Below are 13,445 nucleotides of genomic sequence, written 5' to 3'. Positions count from 1 at the left end.
CTTACAGAAAAATAGTATTAACTAAAAATATATGTACAAGACTAGTTGCTTGAGCATTGCTTTGGGTGACAGAAAACTGGAAAGCTCATCAATAGAGGAGCAGTTGCATAAATTTTTACATAAACACTGTGAAATGTTTTTGCAGACTTTAAAAAGAATGAATTTGGGCTATATTTTAGGTTTGGAAAAATTTAAATGAGGTAGTGTTGAGATAGCCAAGTAAAAAGGGCTCCCAGAGAATCTCCAACTGGCCTGCACATAGAGGGGACAAGGTGGAGCCATGGGAAGTTTTTGTTGTTTGCAGAGAGGAGGAGCCTTGGCCTCTCCTGTTACTAGCTGGTAACCTGGGATTCAATTGGTGAGATGGGGGCCCATTAACAGGAACCCCTCTCACTTTGCTGAGTTTTTTTTTTCATTTTTCACCCAATAAATTCCGTTTTTCTCACCCTTCTATGTGTCCATGAGCCTAATCTCTCTTGGTCGTGTGACAAGAACCCAGTTTTTAGCTGAAATGAGGAGAAAGTCCTACAACAGTGTTAAACCTAAACAAAAATATATTATGAAGAGTATAATATGAAAACTTGTTTTTAAGTAGAAAAGTCCTATATATTTTTATGTGTTTATATGTGCTGTGTGGGGGTGATTATCCGGACATGAAGAAAAATAGAAACAATGGACACCAGGCTTTTGGTTGGCATCGGTTATCTGTAATGGGCAGATTTGCATGGAGAAGAGGAGAGAGGTAAAGGCAAAGCAAAAAAAGCCACATAAGACTGCTAAAAGAAAATAAAGTATGTAATATTACCACATTTAAGCACTGATGTGAAAATGGATGTGTGTGTATATACACACACGCATACACAGTAGGAATACCTTATCCAGAGGGAATATATTCCAAGGCCCTAATGGATGCCTGAAGCCAAGGAGAGTACTGAGCCCTAAACATACTATGTTTTCCTATATGTACATTCCTGTTATAAAGTTTAGTTTGTAAATTAGACACAGTAGGAGATTGGCAACATAACTAATAATAAACTAGAATAATTATAACAATATACTGTAATAAAAGTTATGTGAATGTGGTCTCTCTCTTAAGATACCTTATTGTATGTAATATTTTCAGATTGCAATTGACCACAGGTAACTGAAACTACAGAAAGTGAAATCACAGATAAGGGGTGATACTGTATATGCAAATATAAAAATAAATAATTCAGGGAAGAACATCACATTTCTGTGACTAAAAGCTCCTCTCTATTAATCATCAATATCAGGCCAGCCTCACAGAGCTTAAATCCTTAATGTTCTGCACCATATATATTTCCTGAAATGAACTAGTATTTGTGTTCTAGAAAAGTTAACTGACAACACATAAATGAAGCATATGAAGAACTTAACACCTGAATTCTTTTCCATCCTCCTTTTCTCCAGCAGTCACCATGGTTTCAACTTCTTAGCATCAAGTCTCTTTCTCTGTCCCAAGCCCCCCCAACCCATGGGGCAGTGTCAGTTCTCACTGCACTTCCAAACTCTGCACCATTGTTGAGTCTCCTACTTCTCAGTCCAGGGCCCACAGCATAGGAGAAAGAGGTCATGCAAAGAAATAAGTGAGATATTGTTTTAAGTTGGAATCTGTATTATGCTTTCCTATAGAAACACTGTATAAATCTAGCACAAATTCAAACATGTACTGGAGTTCACGTAATGTTGTGCATTGAAGTAGGCTTTTGAAGACTATTCTGGGAGAATAACCACCAGCTGTAATCCTTTTTCTAATGGAAAATCCAAATCCAGTATATTGTACACCAAAAAAACAAACAAAAAAAACCCTTATAAATTAGATTATAAAAACAAACTGTTTGTAAATTGGGAACTATCTTTGTGAAAGAATTTTATAAATTATGAAGTTTGTATACAAATATTTATGAAAGTGATCTGATTTTGACTTGCTGGTGAACTTCACTCATATGACTGATTAGAATTATTTTCCTTCAATTTTCACTGCTACCATTGGGACCATCCTGAAGCTCTCCACTAAACCATAGTGGCCAACCTTCAAAGGTAGAAGGTCTTTAGTCAAGGCTTTATTCATAGTCAATTATCACAATTGTTATACTCATTTTTGCAAAAGGGCTTGCTCTGAGTTTTTACCAAATGTTTCCAAACTGAAATAGAAACCACAGGTTACAAGGAAGTGGAAAAGAAAATTAACATATTTTAAGCAACTACCATGTGCCAGGGTGTTTAATCATTACAATAACTATGAGTAGGTATTCCAAAGAAGGAAACAGACTCTGACAAGTTTAAACAATTTTTTTTTTTTTCTGGCAGTAAGTAAGCAGTCAAGCTAGTTCCTTTTTAATGGATAATAACTAATTATTTTTGACTTTTATTTAAATATACCATATACAAGTAGTTTATAAATCACAAGTGTTTGTTGTTGCATTTTCACAAAGTGAACAAATCCTGTGAAACCAGGCTCCAAATCAAGAGAACAAAAGAACATGACCAGAATCTCAGAAGCCACACCAAGTGTAACCTTTCATTCACAATCCCCTCCCTAGGGTTAACCACTCTCCCGATTTCCAGCACTTCTACCATCAGAGTAGTTTAGATTACAATTGTTTTACTGTTTTTGAACTTCCTGCACACGGAATCATGGAGTATGTACTCTTTTATGTCTAGCTTATTTTTCAACATTGTGTTTGAGCAATTCACTGGTATTGTTACATAGAGTTGAGCTTGCTTATTCTAATATCCCACTGTGGGAACGTACCACAACTTACTTAACCATTCTACTATTAATAGACATTTGAATACTCTGTATGTTTCGCTTTTGAATAGTAGTTCCATGAACATTATTGTACCTACGTGTCTTCTAGTACACAAATATACACATTTATGTTGGATATATATTCAGGAGTGTAATTGCTATGTCATGGGATTTGCATTAGAAATCTTGAATCATTGATTTTTTTTTAGCTTCCAGTTTTCCAAGTGGTTATACCAATGTACACTCTCACCAGCAGCATATCAGAATACTTATGGTTCACATTCATGTCAATAAAGGCATTCTTTGTAGCTAGGCTTCTGACTCCGATACCCAATGCTCCGTTCCTTTCACCTAAATTTCATTTAAAGGTAAGAACTTGGTAACAATTCTTTTTTATAAATTCCATGATTCTTTCTAAGATTTTCATTCGTTGTTCATTGAGTGATTTTCCTTTTTTATACTGGAAAATATATTTGTGCTGAATAGAATTTAGCAGTGTTATCAGGGTATCAGAGGCCTCATGTACATATTTATCTTCAGTAAACCCAGCCTCTTCTATTTTTTCTGCATGGGTAAAAAGAATGGCTGTGTAATTCATCCAAGCATGCCCAAGAAGTTCCTGAAAGAGAGAAGTTAAATAGCTATTGAACTTGAACTATATTCCTCAAACATGAGCAAAGGATTTATTATGGTCCAATATAGATAGCCAGCAGATCCATATTATTATGTTTCTGAAAGCTGATATACGAAGTAGGAAATGAAGACAGGGTCAAGTATTGTAAGCAAATGGAGGGAAAGGGCTTGACTTTCTGAAAAAGGCAGGATTAAACAGATAATTAAATTCTCTCTGTTATTTTGCTATGATAATTGATATATACACAACCTCAAAACTGCATTGCTGCATAGATTTTTCAACATTCAGTAATCATTTATACTTGTCTGACTATCTGGCTCCACTTATACTTGTCTGACTACCTGACTCCATTAAAGCCACTGAATTTAAGTCAGAGGACCTTGGTCAAGGGAATTGTTTTATCTTTTACTTTTTGTAGAAATATGTTATCATTATCATTACAAGCATCTACTAAAGATATGAAATTACATAATCTGTTAAGAATCTATTGATTAATCAGGTGACATGTAATGGAAAAGCTAAGATAAAAATACATTTGGTGATTTGGAAGAACCACAAAATATTATTACTATGATTCTCATCTTCCTGAATTCACATGCTTAAAATGGAACACAATTTATCTGATGACTTCCTCTAACGTGGTTGAAAAACACTGAAGAGTGGCGTTCCTTTGTTTTAGTAATATGTGGAAGCTGGTTATGTAATAAATTCTTGTTTGATTAGTGAATATAAGCTGATATAAAGCAGAAGTAACAGCATGTGGCAAATTGTTCATGTAATATGAAAAGCATCTAGAAATAACCCTTGAACTTTTTTGGATATTTCCAAAGTTATATGAAATCACAACGTGACAACAAAATAGCATTCCCTCCATTCCGAATCATACTCTTACCAAAATATTTCCAAAACTACTACCAGTTTATAGCAAGAAAAATACAAAATGCCTAGGAATAAACATAATAAGAAACACCAAAACTTCTAATAATCAGAAGAAAGAAAGAAGGGAGAAAAACTAACATTTAGTGCCAGATATTATGCTAAGCACTTTACATGCTTTACCTCATTTGAAGCTTAATGCAATTCTTTGTGGGAGATACTATTATTATCTCCATTATGATGTTGGCAAACTGACTTACAGACTTTGAGTTATATGTATTAACATGAACCCTAGTTTTCAAAAATTATTGAAAATATTGAAAGACAGTCTGGGAAATCATTTTCAATGTACATAAAAAATACAGGATTAGAATTTATAATATTGAAAAATTGAAAAGAAAGGCAAAAAGAATGAAATAAGTAAGAAAACAGAAAAGGAAGAAAGGAGAAAGGAAGGAAGGAAGGCAGGCAAGAAGGCAGGCAATCGGGAGTAAGGAAGGAAGGAATCTGGATATGTAAATCTAACATGAAAATACTCATGAGAACTATGGGACAAAACATTTAAAATTAGAAACATCACAATCATGGTTACCAATTACAACTGATACAGTCTGGCTTTTATCAGAGTCATTTATTTATACATCAGTTTTTACAACTTCATAGTGAACTCTTTGAAGGCAAGATTCATGTCTTTCCATATCAATCAAAGCTTTCAGCACATTGTAAATTCTCAGTAAACATCTGTTAAATTAATTTGGAATTTAGACCCTCATTATCATCTCAAATAGAAGGCTTAGGGTTCTATTTATTTCTTTTCAGGGTTTGGTTTTGAAGTATAATTAATCTTTGTAAAACTACTTCTTCTTCTTTTTTTTTTTCTTTTGCAGTTTATCACCACGAATTTGCCTGTAGTCTAGACTTTCTATTTTCTCTTCAGAGGGACTCTTTCAAGGAATAGGCACAAAATTTTTCATCATATCTGTTCAAAATTTGTCTACGTATACTCACCATAGAATAACTGCATATTTCTATTCCTCCTAAAAATACCCTGCTTAAAGTTTCACGATCAGTATGTTAGGGAATAATTATTGTAATAGAAAGATTCTAAACATTAAAAAATAATTGTTTAAAAAATTAGTATTCATATAATGTTAACATCCCATTTTGCCTAATGGTAACATAGCAAAATTAGCAGACCTCTTTAGAGTTTGTTGTATATTCAGTATACTGTAACAGATCTCCGCTGGAAGAGGAGTCACAGAGTTGCAAAGTAAATGAACAGTGATGTTATGGGTTGAATTGCATCCTCCCCCAAACTCATGTGTTGAAATTCTGATCCCTAGTTCTTCCGAATGTGATCTTATTTGGAAATAGAGTCATTGCAAACATAATTTATTAAGCTAAGGTCATTAGGGTGAGTCCCTGTCTAGTATGATTGGTGTCCTTATAAAAAAGGGAAACTTGGGCAAAGACACAAGTCCCAGGAGAGTGCCATTCGTACATGAAGATAGCCATGTACAAGCCAAAGAAGGAAGCCTGGAACAGATCTCTCACAGTCCTCAGAAGGAGCCAACCCTGACAACACCTTGATTTCAGCCTTCTAGCCTCCAGAACTGAAAGACAGTAAATACCGATATTGTGGTACTTTGTTACAGCAACCCTAGCAAACTAATGCAAGTGACTACAAAAATTAATACAGTACTAAGTATATTAGATCTGGGCTCTGGGAATACAGTGATCCCTGAATCATTTGCATCAGAATCACCTGTGAGGCTTTCTAAAAATGCATTAGAACCATTAGGGCTAGATCCTGGAATTTGAATTTTATAAAGCACTTTAGATGATTTATTCCTTTTGCAAATATTTATTGAGGGTCTACTTTGTTGTAGGCATGTTCTACGTGGTAGGGACGGGTGTGAAACAAGACAGACATATTCTGTTTACATTTAGTGGAGATTTTTGTGTGCTGAATTAACTTAGAAAGGGAGACAGACAGGGAAGAAATACTTTGAATTTGTTTCAATTGCAAATCTGATAGAAATTATGTTAGTACTATAGAGGTGAGCATTTTGCCCATTTTGCGGTGGAGGTGGGAAGTAGGCGTAAAAAGGAAAGATCAGACAAAGTGCCTTGCATGTGATGATGCAGTGACCAGATTCTTAAAAAATACATAGGAATTAACAAAGTAATTAATGTAATCAAGCATGATTGAGATTGTACAGCATTAAGATTTTATTTCTAAACAAGTACAGCTATTGATCTTCAATCACTCTTATCTCTGAAAGTTTATCAAATTTAGAGCCAGACCTGATATTCACCAAGTACATTATGAATATGGTCACACTGATTGTCAAATATCAAAATGTTTTCATGCAAATTATTAAATAGCTACTGCTCTTAACTCCTTGAGAGCCATCCTAAACTTACCCTTAGATATATATTGGCTGATGTGTGGACTTGTTATTAAATATTTTTGAGCCCCAGTGACTTAATGGATAAGGTATTTGCCTCCTTAAATATTTTTGAAATATAGCATTGCTACAATAAAAGTGCACGTTAAATAAACTATTTTGCATAAACAGTCCTTTCTTGAGTTATATATCACAACACAGAATTATTTTCTTTCTAGGTTAGTACTTAATGAAGTAAAAGGTTTAACTTTCGTAGTATTTCTTTTGTTCCTGTTTTTCTGTATTGTAACATTAACATGTTCCCTTTTGGTCTCCACCAGACATTTCCCGTAATTTAAACCACACTCTTATTCAGAGAAAATGAGTAAAAGCACCTAAGGAAAATAGATTTGTAAGCTCCATGCCACTTTAAAGTCCATGTGTTCAGCCACTGGGAAGTTTTTACATATTTATAATTATTTACGAAAGGATGCTCATATCTTAAACTGTGAGAGAAATTACACTTTTGAATTACTGCCAAAACCAGAAGAGAGTGGTTGATTTAGCTTAAAATCTTTAAGTCAATTTTGTCCAGAAAATAGTTGAGTATTTGAAAGTAGTGTTGCTTGCTGAATAGTCTTCATGTTAGTGGCCAAACATGTTCTCTATGGACCCAGAGAAAGAATAATTACAGTTGATTGATACCTCACGTAAAAATCCAAAAGCAAGATAAGTTAATGTAAGTTATCTGGTGTTAATAATTTAAATATAGTACCAAGCTAGATGAAAATTTTACAATCAATCATGAATTGTTTGCTTTCTGAGCGCTAATGGGTATGAGTCCATTTAGTCCTTTTGGGACAACTGGTTAGGATATAAACTTTGTTATCCAGGAACTACGTTCATTTTCCCAGGACCTCACCAGCCCTGCCCCATTTGTTTGTGGTTGATGAAATCATAGCATCTGGACTTTTTAGGGGGAAACTAAAAAAAAAAAAAAAAAGAAAAGCCAACTATGACATCAACTGAGAAAAAAATTATCATGGAACAGGAGGACAATAAGGACCACTTTTTTTAATACTTTATACTATTCCCTTACTCTCACCCCACTTAAAACATTACATGTTCCTTTTCAGACAGCCAAAGCTGAATGATAATTTCTCATTAGGTCAGATCCAGAGAATATTCAACCTCAGAGATCATCTGTATAAACTGCCTCTTTTTACAGATGAGGGTATTGAGGACTTGTGGTGTCAAATGACTTGGCCAAAGTCATAGGACTGATGACTGGCAAGTTTGGACCTGGAACCAAGGTCCCCTGTCTTTCCCACTAAATTGGGGCTTTTCAGTTTAACCATACTAAGCCAGTGAGGATTTTTCCAGATTTTTTTCTAAATTAATAAAAATGTTACTTCTTATGGTTATAAATCAGGACCATGTAAACTTGATTTTACTCTATTTTCTTCTGAAGTCTACCAGGATAAACCGAAAAAACACCATTTCCTAATTTTAGGATAAGACAAATACTAACAATAAAATAATAATGACCAGAGCTATTTGCTGTGCACTTGCCACGTGTCTGTGCCTAAGCTATATCATTTACTGTTAATAGGGTATTAATCCCACAAGTAACCCAATGAAGTACACATTACTGTCTTTCTCAGCTTACCAATGAAGTTTAGAGAAGTTACTTGCCCAAGATCACAAAGCAAATAAGTAGCTAAGACTTGAATACTTTAGAACCCATCTCTTAATCTCTATGCTATCTTGCCCGTATATAGTAGTTCATTTGAATGAGTGCTCATTCACAATCTTGGTAGTGATCATAACAATAACAATACTAGTAATACTTTACCATTTTCTGTGACCTTCTGTAAGCAGGTGCAATGCTGAGCATGATGTATTTATTAAATATAATGCTCAGAACTCTTTAACATACATAAAATTATCTCCATATTACAAGTAAGGAACTGAAACCAAGAAAGTTTTAGTAACATTTATAGTCATACAGCTATAAAGTAATTAGGCCTGTTTTAAAACTAAATTCTAACAACTAAACCCATAATCTTAATTTAGTATTTTCAGGCTCTGAATTGGCTTTTCTGAGCTTTTTGTAAACACATTCGTCTGCAACATCAACAGTTCAGTTGTTGATTATGAAATAAAAGTACATGCTTGAAACTTGCTTGTACACAGTAATAATACATAATACCATAATAGTGGGGGGGAAATGGACTGTAGGCAATACCTAGGCTCAATTCCTAGTGCAGCTTGGCTGTATGCTAGCTCTTTCCTTGAGGTGACTATATTATATCGTCTCTGATTCATTATTTGTGGGTTTGTAAACATTTAAATGAGATTCCAGATAACATTCAAATAAATTCTTCCTTCTATTTCTCAATTTTGGGGATATGACTCACTGATATCTCCATCATTTACTGTAAATTAATACAGGCCTAACAAAAATAAAGAAAAAGGGATCATTTGGGGAAAATGTTACCATCGTCACAGCCGGCAGCATATAACTCCTCTGCAAAATATTAAAGTACAAATTGGGGAAGATATTTAAAGAGACAGCAGGGAGGCACGGGAAAGAAGAAGCTACTTCTCTGACTCTAGCTTGGTAGACTCTTTCCACAGAACCAGTTAGTGCCCCTGCAAAGGGGTAAAAGAAAGAAGGCAGGCACTCCATTCTCCATTTTGCATCAGCCAGGAAGAAAAAGAAATCCACAATGTGCCTGAAACCTGAGGACCTAACAGCTTCTTGCTCCTTCCTAACAGCTGCTGGTCCTGTTGAATATTCAGACATTCTGCAACTGCTTCCAGTCTGTGAGCACATACAGATGGCTGCCACCAGCATCTGAGGCACCTTCAGGAAGATCATAAACAGCCAGCCTGTGCTTAAGTGACCATCAATTAAAGACTGTAGCAGAACCCAGGAATAGGTCTGCAGTGCTCCCAGGGATCATAGGCCACTCAAGATTATTAAACCTTGGCTGCTGATTTTCTTGAGAGACAAGTTATTTATTCCAGAAAGAAATATTTGGGATCTGAGCTTTGCCGTAGCTCATCTCCTCGTTGCCTTCAATTCCTGAATTGCACACTGATTTGGAAGGCAGCTGTAAGAGAAGACTATATGCCAAACATTGTTTTAAAAGACCAAAGACATGTAGGAATTGAGTTCACATGTATAAAAAGCCTCACAGATATTATTCTCCTATATCCTAAAACTAGTAAAACTTATTTTCAAAATGTATATCATTTATAAGAACCTTTTGGGCTCAGCATAGGTTTATGGTAGGGAAAAATATTGAGACATATGGAGAGAGTCAGGGTAGCTTTTGAAAAAGAATTGTTTATATGTTTACTGAATTTACTGAATTATATCCATTTATAGCCTCAGCTAAATGTTTACTTAATAATAGGTTTAAATGAATGTTTAAGAACTGTCTAAAGATTATACTGATGTAATGGATGCAGGCTTCCCACCACTTGATTTCTACCAGAAACATTGTTTGAAATACAGGCTTTCACAATTTGGAGGAGGTTTTGGGCTTTCTTAGATCCCATATTGTTTCTTAATTGCAATCATCTTCTATTCTTCTTTACTTTTTTATAGCAGGGCCCTGGTTTTTCAGGAGTTGCATGATGAGGACTTTTTTTTAATGCTCTTGTCACCCTGATTTTTCCACTAGTTTCTTGTGATTATACATATGGCATTTTTTTTTTCATTTTTAGAGACATACACAGTTACCAAAAAACAATGTGTTTATCTGTCAGGTAGAAGTATCTTTTCTAGTTGAAGGGAAAAAAATCTTCATTAAAACAAAGTAACTATCTTTCTGGGCTGTCACAGGGACTATGTCAGTATAAGCTGAGACTGAACCAAAAGAAGAGCAGCATTTTTACAAGTTCTACTTGAACAGAAAAGATCTGATCACCATTCTGTATAAAGTTTAACTGTGGAGCTTCTAGTAGACCTGGCGTCTCTGAGCTCAGTGACTCATTGAGGTTCCTGAGTAATACTAGTGAAGTCCAGCAGCTATATTTAGATTGACTCAGACGAAGAAATCCACAGATTGAATAGAGCAGCTCAGTGAACAGTTTCCAGGAATTGTTAGTAATAGTCCACACATCATACACACACACACGTACACACACACACATACACACACAAACTCCCAACTCCCTCCATCTCCTAGCTGTGGTCATGCACAGGCCTCTTATCCAGCTCCTCTCCTGGAGACTGGCTGAATAAGTCTCCAACTTAGTGACCTATAACGAATGAACAAACAAACAAACAGGAATAGACCACCAGGGAAAGGTGGCATGTGTTATTTATGCTCAACCTGAGGTCCCTGTGGTCTTCTTATAGCTAGAATGGAGCCGTCACTTATGCTACAGCTGATAAGGCAAGCAAAGAATCTGAAGTTCCAAATTGTTTTCCTGTAAAGAATGCATAACTCTCCCTTGAATGCTCACTATGACTTAAGTCTTATGAAGCCCCCTCTCATTCACTATACTGCTTTGGCACTTAATGCGTTATCTTTTTCTGATTTGTTTATCTAATTTTCCTCTTCTAGACTGTAAACTTTCTGAAGGAAGGGCTCGTGTCTCATTTACCAGTCATTAAGCACTGTTCAGATGCTCAGTAGAGTGTTCAATGACCAAGTCAGTGAATGAGCACCCATTTCTTGGTCAACTATAAGAGATTGTCCCTTTGATGCTGAATGGATGCAAGTCAGCGTTTAAGTTCAGTGGTTCTAAGACCTGACTGTTTTTGAGAAATGCATGGAAAGTTATGAAAATGCAGATATGCAGGCTCCACTCCTGGGAGTCTGTTTCAGCACGTTTTGGATCAATCTTCTTTAACAAACAGCCCAGTTGATTCTGATGCAGACAGTCCAGGGACAACATTTTGCAAACTTATTTGGGTTTTTTGTTCCAAGGGTTTGAGGCTTGGTTAACCTCTGAAATTTAATATCTCATTTTTTTTTCTACGAACCAGTTGTAAACTGACTGATTGGGTTCCTCTGAAGGAAGTCATAAAAATGACTTGGGAAAATCAAATAATTTTACTATTCCTAGGTGACCAACACTTAGTTGTTTAAATTATTATTTTTACCAGTTCATGGTTCTTCACTATTAGGATAATGCCCTCCAAGAGGTAATAATGGCATTAGTGCAATTGCATCTTAGTATTACCTGGATCATCTGGACTGGGTCAGTTACTTCCTGCCCACAGAAAGGTACATCTGCTCTCTGAACCAGGAGTGCAAGGTGGAGACCCTCTTGTCCGAAGTGATGTGCCAGAGCCTCTTTGACTTCCTGTTTCACATGCTTCTTGCTCAGCGTGCTGTGTGGATAACCTGGAGTGTCCAACACTTGGACTTGCAGGGTTACCTCTCGACCCCCTCGACGCATGAAGCTATGGAGGTGACAACTGCGGCCCAGGCTACAACATGTGGTCACAGAACAGGGAGCAAAGCTGCTGTGAAAGTCTGTGCTTCCCAGCAGAATGTTTCCAGCAGAACTTTTCCCACTCTGAGTCATGCCAAAGAGGGCCACGTTGATGATTACCTTGTTGGGGTCTGTCATGGCTGTTGGAAAACAAAGGCATAGCATGCATAATGAGGCTTCTACATTCCCCCAGTGTAAGGTTTCTTACCTGGCCTGGTTGCACTCCAAGTAGGATTTGTTTTCCCTTCATTTGTAGTGACTAAAGCATGGAGGAGGACTGCTCCACTAAAGCGGAGATGCCCCAGTGACAGAAGGGAATGTGGAAATAATATCAGTAGTTTACAATGAGAAGGGAGAGAAGTCAAATACAGATAAGGAAATATTTAGGAAACAGTAATTGCAGAAAATAAGGGAAAAAATCCCAAATTACATGAAGATCATATAAACCATGTTTAGGAGAAATATGTTAACTCATCAATGTGATAGATGAGTTGGTTTAGGAAAAGGTGTTGAAGTTCCTGAGCTCAGGGGCAAAGCTAGCAGTAGTATTTAAAGGTTATTCACTATTGGAAAAGTAAGAATAGAATAGTGGAAGAAACAACCCTTCTTGCATTTTTAACATCCCCCATCTTCCCACTTCCTGACCTACTGCCTGAATACACAAGTGGTATCTGCAAAAAATCATCCTTCCCGATTTCCTGAATGCTTCTTTCCTATGAAATATAAATAATGTTAAAGACGACTTCTGTTTACCAAATTTTTTTTTACAACCAGGGAACATTGGTGAAAATAAAAACTCCTTGTAATTCTGTTATAAAATAATCAATAAATCATCTCTATGGTTCATTAGTGTTAGTGTTGGCTCTTTAACGAAGAAAGTCAAGCCTAACACATTGGGCAGCTCAGTTAGAAGGAAGGAGAATCTCGGGAGACTCTATTCCATGTATAATACCTGTACAGTGGCTGATCCTTTGTACACAGCATAAGCCCCCTATAGCATTTTAAGGTTATTGATCATTTTCACTAGATTTATAAGCAGAGTTACTTGCCAATTGCTAAAACTGACCACGCTGCTGATTCAGAAATAAAGACATTTTAATATTGCACATTTATTATTTTTGCTTATATCTTGTAACTTTACTACACAGTTTTAAGTACTGCAGGTCCTTCTTGTCCTTTAACGTCCCTCACTCCATTATACCCGCACCCTAATATGAACACCTTGTAGGAGCTTCATACCTCCATAAAAAGACACTCATTTTGTAGGTTCCCCCAGTTCACACTAGCTCTCCCAGCTCATTCAGTGGTGTCA

At 36.0% G+C, this 13,445-nt stretch overlaps 1 protein-coding gene across 1 annotated transcript; it reads right to left on the bottom strand.

The window, feature by feature from the left end:
* Nucleotides 1–3,131: 3,131 nt before the first annotated feature.
* On the bottom strand, nt 3,132–12,271 carry GIMD1 (GIMAP family P-loop NTPase domain containing 1). The gene is made up of 2 exons (XM_011966311.1): nt 11,879–12,271; nt 3,132–3,392 (listed from the first exon to the last, which is right to left on the bottom strand). The coding sequence occupies exons 1-2, from the start codon at nt 12,269–12,271 to the stop codon at nt 3,132–3,134; spliced, it is 654 nt and encodes a 217-aa protein (XP_011821701.1).
* Nucleotides 12,272–13,445: the final 1,174 nt, after the last annotated feature.

This window comes from Mandrillus leucophaeus, unplaced genomic scaffold, assembly GCF_000951045.1.
Source record: "Mandrillus leucophaeus isolate KB7577 unplaced genomic scaffold, Mleu.le_1.0 Scaffold756, whole genome shotgun sequence".
Classification (NCBI taxonomy): Eukaryota; Metazoa; Chordata; class Mammalia; order Primates; family Cercopithecidae; genus Mandrillus; species Mandrillus leucophaeus.
This window is presented reverse-complemented; position numbering and strand designations above follow the sequence as displayed.

Coding starts and splice junctions, on each gene's coding strand:
- GIMD1 (XM_011966311.1), bottom strand. CDS start 12,271: ATGACAGACCCCAACAAGGTAATCATCAACGTGGCCCTCTTTGGCATG. Junction 3,393..11,878: donor ACCCAGTCCAGATGATCCAG/GTAATACTAAGA, acceptor TCTCTCTTTCAG/GAACTTCTTGGGCATGCTTG.